This window comes from Panthera uncia, assembly GCF_023721935.1.
Source record: "Panthera uncia isolate 11264 chromosome B2 unlocalized genomic scaffold, Puncia_PCG_1.0 HiC_scaffold_25, whole genome shotgun sequence".
NCBI lineage: Eukaryota > Metazoa > Chordata > Mammalia > Carnivora > Felidae > Panthera > Panthera uncia.
This window is the reverse complement of record NW_026057581.1, coordinates 1,478,974-1,501,999: the sequence shown is the minus strand read 5'-3', so window position 1 is coordinate 1,501,999 and position 23,026 is coordinate 1,478,974. Positions and strand designations below refer to the sequence as shown.

Genomic DNA, 23,026 nt, shown 5'->3' with positions numbered 1-23,026 from the left:
ACAGCAGTTGGCATTCTCTTAACTAATTCGCCTTTAATCTGTAAATTCATGGTCCCCGTTTCTAGGAACATATTTTTAAAATATTTCTTTGATAATTTTCTCCCTTTTGTTCTTCCTTCTTCTTTTCTTCTTTTTTCTCATTCCCTTTCTTCTCTTGTTTAGAATTCCTATTAGTTGGCTGTTGAACTACCTGGAATCATCTCTGAATTTCTTCACTTTCCATTTCTGTGTCTTTTTGTTTACTGTAAGAGAAATTTCCTCAGCTTGAGAGAGCCAACCCCACGTAGAAGTTGCTCATGGAAAGGTCCTTGCAAAGGCTGGAAGGAGGAAACTAGGCTGCAATGATTACCCATACCTGTGCCTCCATTACTCCAGCTCCATGTTAAGGGAAGAGAGAAGGGAATTCTTACAAATCCCTGTCCAGATAATTAGGTATTTTTCGTTCTTTTTAAAAATTTATTTATTTATTTTTTAAATTTACATCCAAGTTAGTTAGCGTGTAGTGCAATTCTGATTTCAGGAGTAGAACCCAGTGATTCATCCCCTACATGTAATACCCAGTGCTCATCCCAACAAGTGTCCTCCTTAATGCCCCTTGCCCATTTAGCCCATCCCCCCACAGGTATTTTTATTCCTGATTTTATTTATTTGGACTCTTTTTCTGCATCTCTACAAGTATCAGCAAATACTGAAGGTACTGAGGGGATTCAGGTCATCCTGGCATTCTTCCAAGTAACTTCTCTATTATTTCCTTCTTACATAAACACTTGTTGAAATAGCTTTCCAGGCCCATGTTGGAGCCACTCCTGCTGGTGGGGGGCTGGGGGGAAGGCACATCTGTAAACGTCTGCAAAACATAGGTAACTTCCGTGTTCCTGTGAATGATCTGCTTGACCAGAACCGCAGAGTATCCAGTCTGCCACTCCCCAGCGCCCAGTCAACTGGGCCTTCTCTCTCCAGACAAGGTCCATGCGGCCCCAGCCAATCAGAAATGTTTTGTTTTCTCTTCCTTGTTCTTTATTCTTTATGCTATAAAAGCTTCCTCTACCTTTAACCCCATTTTGCAGTTCTCTGAAAGGAGACTGTCCACTTCATGAAGCACTGAAGTTTGTTTGTATCACCTAACTCGTCTTCTTTAATCATTTTTTAAACACCAGAAAAGCCAGGATGAGCCATGATCTCGAAGCAGCAAGAGTTGGGGGTCTTGGCTGACAGGCTCCTGGGAGCTTCTGGTACCTCAGCCCTAACTCACCAAGGACTTCCCTCTCTTCCCATGCTGCGTGGGAGAGTGGGAAGGGCAGTTCATTGTGAAAAAGCTTCAAGGACTTCCCAATGTGAACAACAATTCAACAAATAAGTCTGCTTGGCCTTGCTAACAATCAGTTGTGAGGCTGAAAACATCCTTTTCCAAATTATATCTTACAAAATAATCCAGCCATGTTAGAGGAAAGGCTGAGTTATCTACTTCCACCTATAGAAAATAATATGACACAATTGTTGTTATATGAAAGGTAATAAAAATAATGCAGCGAAGCAGTGTAGGAGAAACATATTATAGAGGTATATCAGTAAGCTAACTCTGTGATTGTGGAATCCATCAGTTTTTTAAAGTTTGTAATCTGTTTCTATTTATGTTCTTATTCTAAATAAATAGTTACTTTCACCATTGACTTTGTATTCGTCGTTTTGAATACAAATTTTTTTTCTTAAAGGTGATCCCTGATATTATATATAAGCTTTAGGTCTCATGACACATGGATCTGCCCCTGCCAATGAATTTTAAAAATCACACCTGTTTACCTAAAACATTGTGATGTTGAAGCAAAATGTTATGACTGATATAGATACATAAGGAACTGAGACATCGGATGCTGTGATGACCACATGGCTAAGGTGTTGGGCTCGGACCCGGCTGGGGCTTCCCTCTACAAGCTCCAGTCCTGCTCACAACACCTTTGCCTTCTAACCTAGCCTGATGTTAAGAGTTATTTGTGGCTGAGATACACTAATTGTTAGACTGTGTTAGAGAAGACAGTATTAGTACCATTAGGACCACACCGCTTCCTGGTGCCCAGTATTGCTTAGCAAGATAAGGTCCTGAGGCCAATTTGAATGTCAGCATCCTGACCTCAGTTGTGACTGTCTTTTCCTGCTAGAGATGGACTTTCTCAAAGCTGAGGTAGTCCAACATGAAACAATTTCTTATTGGACAAATTCTGTAACCCAGAAAGAAAATAAGTTTGAAATTACGTGTTTTCAGGGAAACAGAGCTGATCCTAAATATCCCCAGCTCATTCTGGCAGGAGCCTCAGACAGCTCCAGATCCTGCACAAAACCCCAAACATATTCAGGACATACTAACAGTTTTCAGAAATCCTTGAGGAGCTGGTGAAGGAAAAGCAGTGTGGTCACCTAAAACGAGGGCAGGCTTTGGAACAATGTTATGCACACTTCTAATACCGTTTAAGCTTTTTTGCAGTGTACTAAAAAAAATGAAAGAAAAAAAAATGTAAGGTTTTCAATTCATTTACGGTAGCTAGGGTAACCCTTACTCCAAAACTTTCCAAAGCTGAATGAAAAGGAAATCAAAGACCAATCTCATTCATGTGTATTGTTGCAAAAATTATGAATAAAATACAGGCATGTTAACACAAACACCATGTTGACCCAAACAAATTATTTTTCCAGGAACACAAGAATGATTTATCATCAGGGGAAAAAAAAAAACAATTACTAAGATGAATTAATAGCTTGAAGGAGAAAAAAACGACATGATCTCAATAGGTAACAAAAGGAATTTGGAAAAATTCAAAATCCACATTAGTGCAGCTACTCTGGAAAGCCGTATGGAGGTTCCTCAAAATATTAAAAATAGAACTACCCTGTGATCCAGCAATTCCGCTTCTGGGTATGTGTCCAAGAAAGCACAAACACTAATAGAAAAGATATCTGCGCCCCGTATGTTTACTGCAGCAATATTTACAATAATACAAGATATGGAAAAAAACCTATGTGTCCATCAATGGATGAATGGATAAAGAAAATGTGACACACACACACACACACACACACACACAGAACGCAGTATTGCTCAGCCATAAAGAGAGAATAAAATCCTGCCATTTGTGACAACATGGATGGACCTCGAGGGCATTATGCTAAGTAGAGTAAGTCAGACACAGCGACACAAATACCATATGATCTCATTTACATGTAGAATCTAAAACAAAACAAATGAAAAACCTCATACATGCAGAGAACAGATCAGTAGTTGCCAGAATGGGAGCCAAATGGGTGAAGGGAGAGAAAGATATAAACTTCCAGTTATAAGATCAGTAAGTCCTGGCATGTGATGTGCAGCACGGTGACTAAAAAGGAAAAAAAAAAATCAGAAATCTAAAGCTATCCCAGGCAGGTTGGAGAAGATTGCTTCTATGCTTCTACTGTATCCTAAAACTAAACAGGAAATGTTTTCTTAATGGAAACAAGATCATCCATATGCATCCAAAGCCAACATCATATTTAAGGAAAACTGTGGTCGGTCTAGTCTAACCAAGTACAAGAATAATGGAAGGAAGAAGGAAATAAAAAATGCAAAATTGGGGAAGGGATGATGTATGTAATGACGTCTAGATAAAAATCCAGACGAATCCCCTGAAGAGTTTAGACTTCCGAAATGTAATGTTATCTCCTCTGGACGGTGACCACCTTTTTCCAAAGAGTGCTACCTAATTGTCATGCAAAACTTATTTCCAGCTGGGATCTGCAGTCCACCTTCAAATTTGTAAATTTGTTTGCCAGGGGTGGTAAGATTCCTTCCGTCTGTATTCTCACTCTTTGACCTAAAGATTTTTACTAGAATCATGAATTCTAGCACGTCCTTGGTCTTAGAATATTGTGTCAGATGGTTTCGTCTCTGCCATTTGGGCCATAACAGAACTGGCAGGGCTGTAGTCTGTCCCCAACCTGCCCCCTCCCATCACCCCTTCAGAGTAAAGCTCTGACTTGAAACCAGGTTTCTGTTTTGGTGGAAAGCAGCGTTCCCCCGCCTACCTAAGGATTGATGGGTACGTCATGGTCAAAAAAAGCCGGAAATTTGTGCAGCCATGTGACTTATCAAATTGGGAACAGACAGAAAGAAAGATACTATAGATGTAAATACTATTATGTAGGAATGTTTTCCCTTTTTTTTCTCTTTTCGTTCCTCCTTTTCCCCCTCTGTAGAGTGTAAACACTAAGACCCTGCAAATACGTTGATTTCTAATTATGGATGGGGGATGGGAAATTTGTTAATGAGGCAAAAGAGGGGAAAGGAAGAGAGACAGAAGTTAGGGTCCAGTAGATTTAGAGAGAACGTGTGAAGATTTTTTTTCAGGGAGGTTTGTGGCAAATGGGCCCAACTATTACTTCGGTGTATGAAAACAAAGGATGCATTCATTCTTCTCGGTCTATGCGGCCTTCCCCAGGGCTTGGCCAGCTTTCCCTGATCATGACTAGCCCACTCGGAAGCCCATCAACACAAAGATCACCTTACTTGTGGCGCAAAGCGTCCATACGATGTTCTTAGTAACTGAAGCAGTTCAGTTGGCAGAGCACTGGACTGGTTTGGAGTTCTGTGGTTAGATCTTGAGAGTCACGGAAATTATTTTCTTGTGGCCCTGCTCCCAGAGTAACTGACTGAGGGTCCCCAGCCCTTGCAGAAATACATATTTTAGAGTGACAATGCTTGGTGAACAGGAACTATAACTCTTTCACACCATGGGGTGCAGGGCCTTACCCCAAAATGAGGCATCCTGGCATGTTGGGTATCTTCAGCTGAAGGAGTTTGAGAAAATGGCAGAAGCAGGAAGGTCACTCTGACCCCCACCCTCCAAACAGGTAAAGACCCCATCAAGTGAGAGACGCCTTCTCTGTGCTGAGAGGAGCGCCCTCACCTGAGGAGACAGAGGGACTCAGGAAGGAGCCGAACAAGCGGGCCTGGCTGAGTTTCCCCAACTTGCCACACTGGCCTCCTGCCTTCTGCCTGTCCTACTCCCACCCCACCTCGCCCCCTTTTCGTCGAACCCGGCATAGAAACACTCAGGTTTCGCGGTTTCTTCCTCTCCCTGTGAAGGCTCCCGGGTGACCCCAAACTGACACGAAAGACATGTGTGTCCCTCCTGTCCACCTACTGGTCCGTTCCGTGTCCAGACTGAGGCCCGAAGGGGGTCACGTTTTCGTCCCCTTACCCCCTTCCTGAAATGAACGGGGTGTGGTGTCTGAGTTTCTACAGCGCTGTGTCCTAGTGACAGCGAGGGGCCCGAGCCCCCTCGGGCCATCCGCCCCCCACCCCAACTCCGCCCCGCCGCGCACCTGCTGCGGGTCGCGTCCCCAGGTCCGGCTCCCACAGTGGGCGCGCCGAAGATGGTGACTGAAGGCCTGGGCGACCAGGGGCACCGCGCCCACCTGCAGGGGAGACGCGGCGGAGAAACCGGAGACCCGGGAGACGCCGGCGGGAGACCCTCCCCCCCCTTCCCTCCCGGTGACCGCGAGCTTCCTCCCGAGCCCTGACCGTGGATGAGGCCGCAGACGGAGCGGGGACATCGCGCGTCCAGGACCAGCCACACGCGCAAGTCCCCGAGGCCCGCTCCTTTCTCCGGAGCGCGCGGAAACCCAGCGGCCGGCCTTCCTGGGGGCCCCCAGGCCGCGCCCCCGGCGGGTCCCGGCAGGTGACGGCCGCACCCGTCTGCGCCATCAAGCCGCCCGCATCCCCGCGGTCCCCGCGGTCAGGTGTGCGCCCTGCGGTCGTACGCCCCCCCCCCCCCCCCCGCAGCATTCTCAGAGCTCGCGTCCGCAAGGACCCCTCCCCACCACGCCACTTACTCTTTGTGTCGAACGTGGCGGGGGCGACCTGTCAGCTGGCCGCGTGGCCTAATGGATAAGGCGTCTGATTCCGGATCAGAAGATTGAGGGTTCGAGTCCCTTCGTGGTCGCTGTTTTCCTCCGCGGGTGATGCTTCAAGCCCGGCGGGCAGACTTTTCCTCCTCATTTAACCGGCGGGTGTCCGCGGGGTGACAGGGGCAGTGTCCTCTGGAGTGACAGTTGCAGATGTTTGCTGGGTGACAGGTGCCTCAGAAAGAACCGGGCGGAGGTAGCAGGTGCGTCCTCGGAGCTTTCTTTCCAGTAGACCCGACACGTGGCATCAGGTAAACAGAAACTACTTGCAAGCCCTGGGAAGGGATGAGCGTCAGGCTGAGATCGAGAGTAGGGACGGGGCTTCCTCAGGCGGGATGTGCCTGGAGGGACCTGGTCTTCCCCAAGCTGACATCACTGAACATTTTTGTTGGGGGAGGAGGAGGGGTTCACTAAAATATCAATGAAAAGGGGTAAGGTTGAGTTGCATTTCTGGGAACAAGATCTCTGACTAGGGTTCCCTATGACCGTGGCTCGAAACATGGTTTGAAATCGGGGTTCTCCAGATTGTCATTAGCTGCCAGGCACATAACTCCACCATCTCCCAAACAATGATCTCAGAGAGAAGCCACCAAAGGCTTTTATCCGAGACCCAACTGTCCTCCAGATCAACTCCTGTTAGTGTAGCCGACATGGCTTCAGTTTCAACAGGTGAACAAATGCCGTAAATGGGTCTAAACAGCCCGGAGTTTCCTCAAAACACTTAAAAACAGAAGCATTAAAAATATGATCCAGCAATTCCAGTCCTGGGTATATATCCAGGAGAAGTGAACGCAGGGTGTCAAAGAGATGTTTGCACTATTCACAACAGCCAGGAGGTGAAAGAAACCCAAGTGTCCTTGGAAGGATAAATGAATAAACAAAATGTGATACTTACAGTGGAGTATCACCTAGTCTTAGGAAGGGAATCCTGTCACAGGCTAGACATACATCAACCTTGAGGTTGCTTTGTTAAGCGAAATAAGCTAGTCACCAAAAAAGACAAATGTGGTATCATTCCACTTACATAAAGTATTTAAAATAGTCAAATTCAGGGGACACCTGGGTGGCTCAGTCGATTGAGCGTCTGACTCTTGATTTTGGCTCAGGTCATGAGATTGGTGAGTTTGAGCCCCAGGTTGGGCTCAGCGATGACAGCATGGAGCCTGCTTGGGATTCTCGCTCTCTGCCTCTTTATTTGTCTGCCCCTCCTATGCTCTCTCTGTCTCTCTCAAAATAAATAAATAAACGTAAAAAAATAAATAAGATAGTCAAATTCATAGAAACAGAAAATAGAGGGGCGCCTGGGTGGCTCAGTCGGTTAAGTGTCCGACTTCAGCTCAGGTCACGATCTCATAGTCCGTGAGTTCGAGCCCCGCGTCGGGCTCTGTGCTGACAGCTCAGAGCCTGGAGCCTGCTTCGGATTCTGTGTCTCCCCCTCTCTCTGACCCTCCCCCGTTCATGCTCTGTCTCTCTCTGTCTCAAAAATAAACAAACATTAAAAAAAATTAAAAAAAAAAACAGAAAATAGAATGGCAGTTACCATTCTGTGGGGGAAAGAGGAGTTGTTTAATGGTTGTAGAGTTTCAATTTTGCAAGATAGAAAGAGTTCTGGTGATCTGTTCCACAACAATGTGGGTATACTTAACTCTACTGAACAGCAGTAACGGTTAAGATGGTAAATTTTATGGGCTTTAAATTCACAATTGAAAAAATAATGGGTGCCTGGGTGGCTCAGTAGGTTAAGTGTGGGACTTCGGCTCACGGTTCATGAGTTTGAGCCCTGCGTTGGGCTATGTGCTGAGAGCTCAGAGCCCGGGGCCTGCTTTGGATTTTGTGTCTCCCTCTCTCTCTGCTCCTCCCCACTCGCATTCTCTCTCTCAAAAATAAATAAACATTAAAATATATACATATGTAAATATTCATCCTAAAAAAATCATTTGGCCATAAACCTAGAGGTTTGATCCTGGACTCTCAGTTCTTTTTTTTTTTTTTTTAATGTTTATTTTTGAGAGAGAGGCGGGGTGGGGGGTGAAGCACAAGCACGGAGGGGCAGAGCAGGGGAGGCGCAAACCGTGAGGTCATGACCTGAGCCGAAGTCGGACACTCAACCGACTGAGCCACCTAGGTGCCCCTAGACTCTCAGTTCTTTTTTAATTAACATTTTTATTTTAATTGCAGCATAGTTAACATGTAGTGTTACGTTAGTTTCAGGTCTACAGCTTAGTGATTCAACAATTCTATATATTACTCAGTGCTCATCATAGGTGTACTCTTGATCGCCATCACCCATGTCCCCTCTGGTAACCATCAGTTTGTTCTCTATATTAAGAGTCTGTTTCTTGGTTTCTCTCTCTCTCCCTCTTTTTTGCCTTTGTTCATTTGTTTTATTTCTTAAATTCCACATATGAGTAAAATCATATGCTATTTTTCACTTAGTGTAATACATTGTAGCTCCATCCAGGTCCTTGCAAATGGCAAGATTTCATTGTTTTTGATGGCTGAGTAATATTCCATTGTACATACATATGACATATCCTCTATCCATTCATCTATCGGCAAACACTTGGGCTGCTTCCATACTTTGGCTATAATAATGCTGCAACAAATATAGGGGTGCAAATATCCCTTTGATTTAGGGGTTTTGTATTGTTTTGGTAGATACCCGGTAGTGTGATTACTGGATCCTAGGGTAGTTCTATTTCTAACTTTCTGAGGAACCTCCATACTGTTTTCCAGAGTGGCTGCACCAGCTTGCATTCCCACCAACAATGCAAAAGAGATCCTCTTTCTCCACATGCTCGCCAACATCTGTTGTTGCCTGAGTTGTTAATGTTAGTCCTTCTGACAGGTGTAAGGTGTATCTCATTGTGGTTTTGATTTGTATTTCCCTGATGATGAGCGATGTTGAGCATTTTTTCATGTGTCGGTTGGCCATCTGGATGTCTTCTTTGGAGAAGTGTCTGTTCATGTCTTCTGCCCATTTCTTACTTGGATTATTTGGTTTTTAGTCTGGATTCTCAATCCCGTTCCATTGGTCTGTATGTCTGTCCTTATGCCAGTACCACATACTGGCATGTATTGGTTGCCTTAGCCTTTACTGAGCCTTGAAATCAGGAAGTGTGAGTCCTCCAGCTTTGTTCTTCTTTCTCAAGATTGCTTCAGCAATTCACGTTGAAATTTAATGTGAATTTGAGGAATAGCTTTTTCTTTTCTGTAACAAAAAAAGCTGTTGGAATTTTGATAGAGATTATATTGATCTGTAGATCACTTTGGGTAGTATTAACATCTTAACAATATTGTCTTCCTATTTAGGAACACAGGACATCCTCTTTGGATCCTAATTTCAGGAATGTTTTATAGAATTCAATGTGCATATCTTTCACCTCCTTGGTTGAATTCATTCCCAGGTATTTTATTCTTTAATGCTATTATAACTGGGATTGCTTTCTTAGTTTTCTTTATGGAATCCTGTTCAATGCTAGTGTACAGAAACAGAACTGATTTTTGTGTGTTGATCTTGTACTCTTCAACTTTTCTGAGTTCACTTATTACCTCCTGTTGATTCTTTGTGATCATGTCACCTGTGAATAGAGGCAGTATTATTTTTTCCTTTCCAATTTGGACACCTTAGATTGATTTTTCTTGTCTAATTGCTCTGGCTAGAACATTCAGTACAATGTTGGATAGCATAGTGTTGAGGAAGGCATCCTTGTCTCATCCTTGATCTTAGGGAGAACGCTTTTTCAGTCTTTCAACATTGAGGATGATGTTCACAGTGGGTTTTTTATAGATGCTCTTTATCATATTGAGGAAGAGCATGCTGTTTGAAGTGGTGAACCAATCTCTTTCTCATCTCATGTTCCATGAAAGGGGGATGTCCATAATAAAATTGGGTGAAATGGAGTTAAAATAGGAGTACTGTCCCATTTCAATAAATTCCACATCAAATTTATTTAAAAAATTGAATGATCCCAGCACAAAGGACTTAGCTGAATTCTCTACTAAAGAAGCCTGGCTTAGGGGCACCTGGGTGGCTCAGTCGTTTCAGCATCCCAATTCTTGATTTCGGCTCAGGTCATGATCTCTCAGCTCATGAGTTCAAGCCCCATGTCAGGCTCTGCACTGATGGTGTGGAACCTGCTTGGGATTCTGTCTCTCTCCCTCACTCTCTGCCTGTCCCTGGTTTGCACTCTCACCCTCAAAATAAATAAACTAGAAGGAAGGGAGGAAGGGAAGAAGGGAGGAAGGGAAGGAGGGAAAGAAGGAAGGAAGGAAGGAAGGAACAAAGAAACTAAGAAAGAAAGCAAGAAAAAGAGACAGAGAAAGAAAGAAATCTGGCCTAATGACCCAGAGAGAGATCAAGTTTGGACGCTTGTACTGTGGTTTTCCCAGGAGTCTTCCACTGCCTGAGCTCACCTACTTTGTTTACGCTCACTCAACAACCACGTGGCTTTGCCCAAGTCCACTGGATTAATTTACAGGCAAGTTGCTCTGTGTAAAGACCCAAGGAAATATAGAGAACTGATCTGGGGTTGAATGCTGGGAACACTGATGGCCCCCAGAGAGAATGACTACTATTTCTTTCAAAATCCATGGGTTGTCCTAAAGCCCTGTCCACCCCAGTTCATAGTTTTTCTAAATTTTCATTCTGCCAAGAGGTCTATTCTTCTAAAGGATAAAGAGGGGCCCCTTGCTAGCTCAGTGGGAAAATGTGTGACTCTTGATCTTGGGATTGTGGGTTTAAGTACCATGTTGGGTGCCAGAGGCTACTAAGTAGGTAGGTAGGTAGGTGGGTAGATACATACATACATACATACATACATACATACATACATACATACATAAAGAGAATGAGGAAGGGGCGAGACAGAAGAAAGCTGAAAGGCTCTATCAGCAGAGGACACTGGTTTTTCAATATAAACACCAAAAATGCATGTGATGATGTTTTCATGCATCTGTAAGGAAAGGAGAAAAAAGCAGACCATGCGACAAGTTTCCACAAAATTAGATATACTTAGTTTAAGGGTTTTTATTCTTGGTCATGTGCTTTCCAGTTCTGATATTTAAAATGTTTTTTCTTTTGCTTTGGTACTTTAGATGTTAATGATTATAATAAAAACAGGTGTACTTCCGACCAACAGCTTTATATTTAACTAAAACGTATCAAATCCTATTCAAAATAACTGGTTGCAAAGTAGTCTCAGATCACACAGAACAAAAAGCATTCACAACAAAGGTCACTTGGGGTAAAAACTAAGGGCCCAGGCTTCTGCCCTTTTGGAGATTTTCATCATATAAGATGACTTCAAGTACTGTCCAATATTTGTCTTTCCAATGTCCATACGGAGTATTGTAAATAAAATATTACACGTAACTGCATTTTGCTACTTAGACAACACTGAGTCTACCCTGAGTGAACTAGACTGAGCTTTGCTGTGGGAGGGGAAGTTTTATTTGTAATAAGTTTGTACTGAATGAAATTATAGTTAAGCTGGAAGGGTCATATTTCAGACAAGCAGGTTAGAATAAATTTCCAAAGATTTAGAACAGGTGCCTAAGAGGACGACAGCTCAGTGTGCCAACGAGCTGGGGACAATGATGTACGGGAGCTGAGAGGAATCGACATTGAAATTGGAGCTAAACAGGGATCTTGTGACACCCCCCCCCTGCCGGGGTGGGGGGTGCGGGGAGGAGACAGATCCAAGCACCAGGAGAGAGTAAACCTCAGGACCAGTTAGACGCAGGGCAGGAAACGTGAACGTGTATCGGTACCATTTTCTGGGTCATATGCTCAGCGCTGAGAATTTGCAGATGAATGAAAGACATGATTCCTTCTTCAAGGACGTTAACCTACAGAGGAACAGAGCCCAGGGAACTTATGACAGTAACATCCACAGGGTGCTATGGGGGACACCGGAGGGTGCAGAAGGGGCTTGCGGGTCAGGGTGTGTGTGAGAGACTGACAGCGGCATCTTGCACCCTCGTGCACAGACACGCACAACAGGCGGGGAGTGCAGGAGGGCTATTTCTGCAGCGGTCTCCCGGAGGACTTGCACACGGTCCCCACACGCCAGCAGGCAGAGCGAAGAGACTCACCCTCCTCCATTTGTCCGTGTCCACATGCTTCTCTGTCCCCAGGCCAGCGGAGCACGGGGCCTGGCCGTAGGGGACCCCAGGAAAGGCTCGCAGGGGTGACAGGACGACGGGCTCTAAGCAACGCTGCGTGTGGTGTATGAGTTTGGAGTGTGTCCAGACCACCTTTAGTTTCACCGCTGCGGGGGGGGGGGGGGGGGGGGGGGCGTGCAGCCGAAGTCTAACACCAGGAGCTGTGCCATCTGAAAATGCGGGGGTGAAACCAGGAGGCGGCTTTGCCTGGAAAACAAGTGAAAAGCTGCCTCAGTAAATTCATTTCAGCTTGAGTTTCATCGAAGAGAAAACCAGGGTCAGTGACGGCTGACTGACCACACTCCCACAATGGACAACAACCAGCACCGAGGCTGTGACTTTCCACACTTGTCACAAGCCGTGATCTCTCTGCAGACACAACGGGTCTGCATTTCAGGTGCAGAACACATGTGATCTTCCCTTCGCGCCGGACAACGGACAAACGGAGGCGTATTAAACATTTTAAGACTTTATTGAAGCACAACTGGATTGACTCAGGCGGCACGAGGCCGGAGGCAGCCAGGAAGGCCCCCAGCAGCTGAGGAGGGCCGCGGACCAGAGCAGCAGCAAAGTGAGGAGGCACCGACGGGCTTACGCTCGGGTTTACTTACACGGCCACCACGGCATCGGGGCCACGTCAGCCTCGTGGTGTCTGTCGTGTCCGTCTCTAATGGATTCGTCCCACTATGTGCCATTAAAAGCACTGCGTCACTTTTGGTAAAGAAGAGAGCACAGTTAAGCTTACTTGTAACTTGACCTCAGTTTAAGGAGCAAACCTTTGTCTCCCTGCGTTGGAAATACGCCCACTCTTTACTTCAGTGTTTTCCAAAGGGACCAGAGGTAGCCTTTTGGGTGGAAAAATTCTTCCTCTGCACAACTGCCGGTACAATACACAATACGTGGCAGATAAGATACCGTAACGTGAAGAATTTCTGGACCCCACCCACAAAACCTAAGTGGCACAGCCCAGTCACTGTGACAACCAAAACATGCCCCAAATAAACAGACGAGAAGGTGGCAATGCTCTGAATGTTAGCACAGAGGCGGCCGATTTACTGCTTGAAGAAACAAAGTGTTTTGTTTCATGTGACTTGCTCTGCAGTTTCCTTTTAATTAAAAGTTGATTCCCTTTTGGAAGCGAGATTCATATTTCTTAGCTTCTTTTAAATTTTTTTTTTAACGTTTATTCGTTTTTTGAGACAGAGAGAGAGAGAGACAGAGCATGAATGGGGGAAGGTCAGAGAGACAGGGAGACACAGAATCTGAAACAGGCTCCGGGCTCTGAGCTGTCAGCACAGAGCCCGACGCGGGGCTCGAACTCATGGACCGCGAGATCATGACCTGAGCCAAAGTCGGCGCCCAACCGACTGAACCGCCCAGGCGCCCCTCTTAGCTTCTTTTAAAAGCAGCAGCCCGGGGAGCCTGGGTGGCTCAGTCACTGGAGCCTCCGTCCGACTTCAGCCCAGGTCATTTCTCACAGTTTGTGGGTTTGAGCCCCGTGGCAGGCTCTGTGCTGACAGCATGCAGCCTGCATGGGATTCTGTTTCTCCCTGTCCCTCTGCCCCTCCCCCACTCCCACTCTCTCAAAAATAAACATTAAAAAATAAATAAATAAAAGAAGCACAGTAAAGTGAAAAAAGTGAGAAAAGGTCATTTCACAAAGAAGTTGAGCACATTGACTGTATCTCCTGGAGAGAGGTAACCTTGAGAAATTCAACACCATATCATAGTTTTATATAGAACAGAATAGTTACATTAACAAGTACTTTGCGTTTAATAAATCTGTTACTGTGGTAACAAATCGTCCCGTGTGGGCAGGGTCATGATGCCCCCCCCCCCCCCCCGCCGGGGGCCGGTACTGTGACGACTGTGAGGACAGAACGGCGCTCTCTAGACACCGGCTCACGAGGCACATGCATGCTCCTGTGTGTTTCACATGAGCAAATCCACGCCGCGGAGAGGCCGCTGTGAACACAATGACAGTGGTAAAGCTTCCATGATTGTGCAAACCTTCTTAGACATGAGAACACGTCAGGGACAGGAAAGGACGCAATTGAGGACTTCGTATAAAACCTCAAGGGTCCCCGGTGACCGGCCTTCAGAGGCACCGAGGGCGAACACCAGGAACATAATTGTGGAAGGCTTCAGGGAAGCTCTGGCCCACACACCAGTGGGTGCTTTTTCTTTTTCTGTTTGTCTTTTCTTGGGGGGGGGGGTGACGTTGATCGTGAATGGAGCATGTCTTTTTGTGTTTGCCACAAGCCCTACCTGTCACTACCAAGTCAGACACAGAATATCAATTGCCATCCTATCTCCAGCCTGCTTTGCTGCCTGACAAGACTCTAGCTTGGCCCTTACAATGCAGTTCTTCTTTCAGGAAGCTCTGGGCCCAACGTGGGGCCTGAACTCACACCTGCAGATCAAGAGTCGCATGCTCTCCCGACTGAGCAGCCGGGCGCCCCCAGCTCAGCCCTTACTCAGCCTCTCTGGTGCTTCATCTCTGACTCTCCCTCCTCTTTCTAGTCGCATTCAGAGACTTCCAGTTTCAGGAAAGCATCGCAACCCCCTTGACCGTGCCTTTCCATATTTGTTTTCTCTGCTTTCTCAGCTCTCATTCATCCTTCAGAAATTCAACTCATATCAGGATCAGAGCAGGGGTGAGGCAAGTGAGGCACTTAGGGTACACAATGTAAGGAGGGATTCACTCTCTGGTGCCCTGGTGTGTGTTTGTCCAACACCACCCAGCAGTTAGCTGAATCCTCACATGACCCGCCTGGTGCTGTAAGCAAAACGTTAGAAAAGATTAAGAATGTTACTCGATATTTCTAGAAACTCTCTTGGTTTTTAGGATGCCACAATTATTTGTATTACACCTGAATAGTGGCTTGCACCAAGGCTGCACTGTTCCTTGCTGTGTACCTGAGGAAACAAGAAGATGCTCTGGGAGGGACGAGACACACAGGTAAGTATGCAGGTGCAACGCGATATGGCGGGTGCTCTGACGAAGCGGAGGGTTAGAGCCCTTGAGGGATCTGACTCTGAGACAATCGACCGCAAAGCTCCATGAAGCACAGTCTGATTGGGCTGTCTTAAAACATGAGTACGGATGGTTAGACATGGGACATAAGAGCCTTCCAGATGGAACGTATGCACAGTTACCAGGGCATTCTGGAAATGGTCCTTTGGGACCTCAGATGTACAGACTGAGTAGGAAAGGGAAAGGCAACGAGGCTGGAAGAGGAGGCTGGACATGAAGAGTCTCGAGCCGTCGGCAGATGCTGAGGTGGTACATGATACTGGCTCTGGGTTTTACGACCGTCGCTGTGGTGATGGTGTGGAAGATGGACCCCCACACAACAGGTGGATGGGGGTAGGGCTGGAGACAGGGACACTGGTTCCAAGGCCACATGAACAATGTAGGAGGGCTCCAAGGAAGTGGTGATTCGAGATCGAAGGAGGCAGAGATGAGTGTAAACATTTGAAGGGAGTCGGGTAGAACTTACTGACCCGCTGGCTACAAGGACCAGATGAGATGTACAAGCTCCCAGGAAGTGACTGTCCTGCTTCTAACCAGAGGACTGGTTTCCCTTTTATGTCTCTTGTCTCTTGCTGTGTTCTGGCAGCCCATACCCCACTACCCTTCTCTTTACGTTGACTTGACTGGCTTGCAAATGTTACAGCTTAATCTTTCTTGCCTATATATTCACAAATAGCCCTAATGTTGCTTAAGCTCAAGTTTTGTACTTTGGCGGAGGTCAAAAGCTCAGTTTCACTAGGACGTTCCGTTTCCTTCTCCCTGTTCAAAACCCAGTGATCATATTTTCCCAAATCAGCCTCTTTTCTCAACTTTTCCTTTGGAGATGGAACTACCCCTTCCTGCACCTTATGGCTGGAAATCCTCGCTTTTGGTCTTTCCTAGGTTCAAACTCTTGGACATACACAAATCACAAAATGAGTAGGGTCAAAAGCAGACTCGTTTCTGTAACATGGGGAAGATGAGACAGCTGTTGAGGAAGCCTGGGTCCCTGGGGCATCTCATCTCTGACAGCAACGTGTACAGGAATCATGTTCAGAGACAAAGCTAGAGTGATCTCTGAGAACAGGAAGGGTGATTAAAGAGTAGGAGAGTGATTTTGTGCTGTTATTACACTTGCCACTCTCCCAAAGCCTTGGTTAGCTACAGTGCATTCTCTTCAAAAATCTATCTTCCTTGAAGACGTCCCTGGCTCTAAGGGCTTTTTATCTACTTTTCTACACTAACAACCAATGTTCCCTGCCTCTAGTTCACATGCCAGAGTCTTCAGATAGCAGTGACCCCTACGAAGATGGCAACACTCTCTCTTCTCTACAGGAGCAAGTACCCTCACGCCTCTTCCCCCCCCCCCCCCAAGCCCTGAGGTCACTGTGCTGAACACAGCTCTTGTACAGGCATTTCTTGGGATTTTCCTGAGAGCCCAGAAGACCCAGAACATAAAACTCTCTCCTTTGACCTGGCTACTGTCCAAACAGGTTTAGAAACTGGAAATCTTACTCTTAGAAAAAATAATAAGACAGACTAATAAAAACTTATCAGCCCTTACAGTTTTTAGAGACAAACTAAAGAATTAAATGATGTATATGACACTTAAAAAAGCTGTGGACAAATAATCTAACAGAAAAAATGAGCAAAAGAGCCAGATACACATGCTACAAGAAGAGACATCCAAAGGTCCAGTAGATACATGAAAATGTGCTCATCCTCATTAGTCATCAAGAAAACATGTATGATAACTATAAAGAGATAATACTAGATACCCATGGGAGTGGCTAAAGGTAAAAAGATTGACAAAACTGAGTAGTGATAAGGCTGTAGAGAAAGTAGAACCATCTGCTGGTAATAGAACCATTTTGGAAGATTATTCAACAAGTACTACTATAATCAGGGACCAGCCCTCCCACCATCAGGTGCACAGCCAGAGGTGCATATACATGCACACCAAACGGATATTCCTAGTGGTAGTCTTTGCAATAGCTCCAAACTTGAAGCCACTGAAGATCTTAGATTCTTAACCCACTATTTGTTGACTTATTTTTGCCACTCAACCATTTTGCTGATCTGTGACGAAAATTCATAGCTGGCATCCCATGCCAGTCTAACTGCAAATCAGGGCTAGGAGGGCAGGGACGCAGTCATGATCACCCTCTCCTGAAGCACAGGGTCTCAAACATTCAACAAAGTTGAACAGACATCTGTTGGACTGAACTGAGTTAAGGAAAGCCTCTGGGTTGGGAGCCTGGAGGACCAAGAACAACACTGACAGAAATAGAGAACTTGGAAAAAGGAGCTGGTTTAGATTAAAAGAGAGCTATTCTCCTGAGTTGTGAGAAAATTTAGCAAGTTTGCTTTCAACCGTCTTCCCCTGAAGCTTGTGCTTGGTTGTCAGGTTGGAAAAGGGTAAGGAAAGTAGCAATGTCAACAAACAGCAGAATGAAAGAGAGGGAGTGCGTGACCATGTAGTCAGCAAGAACATCAAAGCAGGATTCGTGATAATGCAAATAATTTGCCTGGACAAGAGACTGACTTGTTGATGTTTACACTGAGATTTTTTTAAATGTATTTTTATTTACTACATGATTATTGTAAGAACAATCGAGTGCATTTTTTTAAGTAGATTCTACACCGACATGGCGCGTGAACTCATGACCTCGAGGTCAAGAGTCATGTGTTCTACCACCTGAGGGAGCCAGGCACCCCCACACTGGGATTATTTGTAATGTTTTTGGCTTTTGAGAGAGCTCAAGCGGGGGAGGGGGCAGAGGGAATGAGAGAATCTTATGCAGGCTCCACACTCAGCACAGAGCCTGACGAGGGGCTCGATTCCATGACCCTGGGATCATGACCTGAGCCGAAATCAAGAGTCGGACACTCAGTTGGGAATTGTTAATACACGACTTAACCCACTAAACTCTGCATTGTATGCCGCAGCTCTACTGAACAACGATGAGGAACAGAACCAGTTGGAACCCTGCAGCTGGCACATGCTTGCAGCTGAGGACACTCCCACTGCCCTCAGCTTGCTCCGCAGGTACCCCCCACCCCGGCCCCCCGCTGCCGCCTCATGTGGAGGAGCTCCTGGGTTGCGTCTCAAAGGACTGGACTTGAACAGTGGAACCTGAAAGCAGCTAAGTATATGGGCTGCAGAAGGATCCCGTGGCCAAAACACAGGAAGGAGATCGCAGGGAATGAACTCCCAGAATGGGAGGCACCAGAAGCCTGATCCAATCCCAGGACACAATCCACCTAACCTCACACGAGGAGAAAGATCACCTGAACAGGCCTATAACTATTAAAGAAAGTGAATCAATAATTAATAACCTTCCAAAAAGAAAGCACTAGGCCCAGACAGTTTCACTGGTGAATTCTAGCAAAAGTTTTAGGAATAAATGGTACCAATTCCCCATACTCTCCTCCAGAAGACAGAAGCAGAGGGTATACTTCCTAATTCATTCCAAGAGGCTAGCATCACCCTAATACCACAATCGGATGAAGACATTATAGAAAGGAAAACTACAATGTCTTTCGTGAACACAAATGCAAAAATTCTCAACAAAATACCAGCAAACCAAACCCATTAGCGTATAAAAAGAATTGTACACCATCACCAAATAGGCTTCCTTCCAGGTATACAAGGCTGGTCTAACATTTGAAGATGAATCAGTATAATTGATCACACCAACAGGCTAGAGAAGATGAACAGAAAAAGCATTTGAAAAAACCCAACACTCTTCCATGATAAGCACTCTCAGCAAACTAGGAAGAGAAGGGAACTTTCTCAGGATGATAACTAATATTTTTAAACACCCTAGAGCTTCCATCTAAATAATGGTGAGAAGCTAGGAGCTTTCCCACTAAGATAGGGAAGAAGGCAAGGACGTCCCCTGTTAACACTCTCATTCAATGCCGTCCTAACTAATGCAACAAGACAAGAAAAGGACATTAAAGATATAGAGGTTGGGAAGAAAGGAATAAAACTGTCTTTGTTCACAGAGGACATGATAATCTATACACAAAGTCTCAGGAAGTCAAGAAAAAGAAATCTACTCCAGGAACTAAAAGGTGACTACAGATAGCAAGGTCGACAGATCGAGGTCCATAAACGAAGGTCACTTGCTTTCCTGTATATCAGCAACGAACCACTGGAATTTGAAATTAAAAACACAATACCATTTACATTGACACCAAAATAATGAAATACTTCAGTATAAATCTAATACACTATGTGCAACATCTATATGAAGAAAACTACAAAACTTAGATTAAAAAAAAATTACATGGGGCGTCTGGGTGGCTCAGTCCATTAAGCATCCCACTCTCGACTTCAGCTCAGGTCATGATCTCATAGTTCATGGGTTCAAGCCCCACATGGGCTCTGTGCTGACAGCGTGGGGCTTGGAGCCTGCTTAGGATTCTCTCTCTCTCTCTCTCTCTCTCTCTCTCTCTCTCTCTTTTTCTCTTTCTGCCCCTCCGCTGCTCTCTTTCTCTTTCAAAATAAACTTCAAAAGAAAAAAAAAAAAAAAACAACAAAAGCAAGAAACGCAAGCCACCATCCATGCCTGGTTTCTCTGTGTAGAAGTCCTAGTGAGGGTTTGTGTGACTGATCTTCTGGCTCCACACTCTGTCCCTCCTAACTGCACCAAATCTGAGCCTCTGTCCCTGCACACATTCTAGGTATTACTGGGCACCAGAACCCTCTATTCAGAAAGCTGAACTTGCAACAGAAAGGTTCATTTCTAGGCTGAAAAGGTCACTTTCTGTATTCCTTTTGGCAGCTAGGTATTTGCCCAAGCAACGCTGCACTCTGCGACTGTCTTCGGAGGGCTTTGGTTAGAGTGAAGAATCTTGGAGGTTAGAGAAAAATCTCAGAAAACACTGGTAGGACAAGAACAAAACCTGAAGCTAGCAGCCCTGCATTTGTCTAGAGAAAACTGAAACCTGTTCACCCTGCAACTGCTGGGTAGATGCCTCCCCCAGAGCAGAGACTACCCCCCCCCCCCCTCCCCCCCCCCCCCCCCAGGATAGTTCACATTCTCCCCCACCTGTTGGCAGGCCTCATGCAGTCCAGCTCCCGCTCCAGACCTTACAGTACGGTCACCGCCTGCTCCCCGCTCTCCGGGTGCTGTCCCCGCACCCAGGCCTGGAGCTCCGCGGGCAGGATGATCAGGAACTGCTCCAGCACCAGCAGCTCCAGGATCTGCTCCTTGGTGTGTGTTTCTGGGCTCAGCCACTGGCGGCACAGCTCGCGGAGCCGGCGCAGCGCCTCGCGGGGTCCAGGCGCCTCTTGGTAGCAAAACTGCCTGAATGAGGTTCCTTCCTTCCGATGCTGGATTCTGTTTCCACACATGTTCATCCTTCACCTTCAGGGTCACAAGCCCCACGGGCTCCTCTGGAACTTGGGGTCAAAGCGCCAGCCGCGCTTGGCTTCATTTCATGATCTGCTGCACTGAGACACCCCCACACAGGGCCCGTTACACTCTCCTTGAGAGATTTCCCTCCAGGTTCTTTCCAGCTGCGAGGAAGCAGGAAACGCTCCGAACGGGACGAGCTCGATGCCAGCCAGATACATGCTAACTCAGGAAACACCATGGAAATAGTTAGAAAATAAATGCTAAAATTACTTGCATGCTACCAAAAACATTTCCAGAGGAGCTGTCCTAAGCAAAGAAAGCTTGTCAGAGACGAGGGACCACACGCTGGAACTCCCCACACTGAGATTCTTGCTGTTTCTGCCGCCGGTGAACTAGCTGCCCTCCCTCTGTGACCCCCCAGGGATTTGCTCACCTGCGCTTTGGGACTGACCCTCTGCACGCCTACCTCCGTGTAGGGGCTGAGCTCCCCGTCTACGCAACAACAGCACAGGTACACCCTCAGGTTCTGACGCGCTCCTGCTGCCCAGCAGGGCCCTAGGCTCGCCCCGCAGCAGGAGCTGACCCGCGCGGCCCACCAGGAGCGTCGGGCTCGCCTGAGTTGGGGCTGCTGCCCCGCATCCCGGAGGCGGCCGGCCGGACGGTGGGCTCACCCCAGGACAGGTGGGTGGGAGAGGGGTGAAGAGAGCGCGCGGAGGCGGGGGGGCCCTGGCTGTGATCTCCACCCCGGGTGTGACATTTACTGTTACAATGAGGGGAGAGGGGGGAGGTCAGCGCTGGGGCCCCTCCGGGTGCAGACGGCTTTGGTCCGGGGTCCGCCAGCCTGTGGCCACACCCGCGTCCGCGTTCCTGCAGGGTGTGCTGGAGGCGGGCAGTTCTCTTCCCCGACGGGGACCGTGTGGGGAGGGTCGAGGGGACCCGGGCCCAGGCCCTCCCCCTCCCCCCACGTCCGTGACGTCACAGCCCAACAGGCTGGGAGCTCAGAAGACAGATGATCAGTAATTCCAAGTAACTCCGGGCCCCTGTTCTCCGGGGGAAACAGGAAGGTCTCGGGTTCACGCGTCTTCCGTGCGACACAACCGATAGACTCGGGAGCCCCACTGGAGGGGGTGGCCTGCCTGGAGCGGGGGGGGGGGGGGGAGGGGCGGACGGCGGCCCGCCTGGAGGAGGAGGGGGTGGCCCGCCTGGAGGACGGGGTGTGGCCTGCCTGGAAGGTAGGGGGGCGGCCTGCCTGGAAGAGGAGAGGAAGGCCTGCCTAGAGCAGGGGGAGAGCAGCTCGCTTGGAAGAGGAGGGGGTGGCCTGCCTGGAGGAGGGGGGAAGATGGCCTGGAGCAGGGCGGAGGGGCCTACCGGGAGGGGTGGGGGAGATGGCCTGGAGAAGTGGGGGGAAAGGTCTTCCTGGAGGGTAGGGGGGGGCGGCCTGCCTGGAGGAGGGGGCGGTGGCCCGCCTGGACGCGACTTTCAGAGCGGAAGGGCGCGCCCGCGAGGCCCCAATCCGGCCTCTGCACCGCTCCGGCCGCACCCTCCGCGCAGGCTCCCCTCCCCTTTAGCCGGCAGAGCCCCTCCCACCGGAAGCCGGGCCGCGCGCCGCGGAGCCGGAAGTAAATATCAGCGGCCCCCGGGTCTGGCCGAGGTGGGTCCTAGAGCAGCCGGCAAGGGAAAACCTAGAGGTTCGGAGGGCTCTCTAGGACGCGGGCGGCCTCCCGCTCTCGGTGGTGCCGTAGTCTGCGTTTGCTGCACCCAGAGCGCCCCAGCCTCGCAGCTGTCAACCGTGCGCCCGTCCTTTCAGGGTTGTTTGCTTCTCCCACCAACACGGCCCAGAGCGCCTGCAGACCCCCTTTTTTGTGCTGGGAAGAGGCATGCACCCTGATGCTGGAAATAAGGCAGGAAGCTGGGAGAACCTTAGCTTGTTGCCAGAAATCTCCAGTTGTGCCCAGACGCCGTGCTGTCCCAGCCCCACGATGGGCGGGTTCTGCAGTCTGACACCTTGATGGTCTATCTCGTATTCCACACCCTCTCCAGGCTCGCGTGGGCTCTGAAACCTGAATAAATGTTCATTGCTTCCCCTAATGTCCAGTACATGAATCAATGGATGACACACCCAGAAAACGCTCGTGTAGAATTTTGACGCTTGTAAGGGAGGAAAATACAATTTTCCCTCGACCCTTCTAACTTCTTGGCTGGCGTCCCGGTAAAACAGATTAAGGACAGATTAAGGAGGGGGAAACACAAGTTTATTAATGTGTATATCTCACGTACACGTGGGAGAGACCTAGGGAAAAATGAGTGACTCTCAGAGGTGGCTGAGAATTCAGGCTGGAATCTCACCTTCAGCTAAAGACAGAACAAAGAGCGTGCAAGGGAGACCAGGTGTGGGAGCTAACCAGGAAAGGTATGAACAGGAGTAAGGTTTGTTAGTGCCTTCTTGTTTCTTGTGACTCGGGGTCGACCTTCTCTTCTTCACAGAGAGCAAGACATCCTTACAAAAGGGTAACTTGTACTCTTTTCTGGGCTTCCCCTGTGT

General features: G+C 47.6%; 1 protein-coding gene and 1 non-coding gene across 2 annotated transcripts; one reads left to right on the top strand and one right to left on the bottom strand.

The window, feature by feature from the left end:
- The first annotated feature begins 5,899 nt into the window (after positions 1 to 5,899).
- On the top strand, positions 5,900 to 5,972 carry TRNAR-CCG (transfer RNA arginine (anticodon CCG)). The gene has a single exon. It is a non-coding gene; the product is annotated as a tRNA-Arg (tRNA).
- Positions 5,973 to 11,504: 5,532 nt separating this feature from the next.
- On the bottom strand, positions 11,505 to 21,620 carry LOC125908482 (zinc finger protein with KRAB and SCAN domains 7-like). The gene is made up of 4 exons (XM_049611325.1): positions 20,221 to 21,620; positions 12,711 to 12,810; positions 12,031 to 12,306; positions 11,505 to 11,543 (listed from the first exon to the last, which is right to left on the bottom strand). Exons 1-4 carry the CDS (start codon positions 20,484 to 20,486, stop codon positions 11,505 to 11,507), a joined length of 681 nt encoding a protein of 226 aa, XP_049467282.1. The 5' UTR covers positions 20,487 to 21,620.
- Positions 21,621 to 23,026: the final 1,406 nt, after the last annotated feature.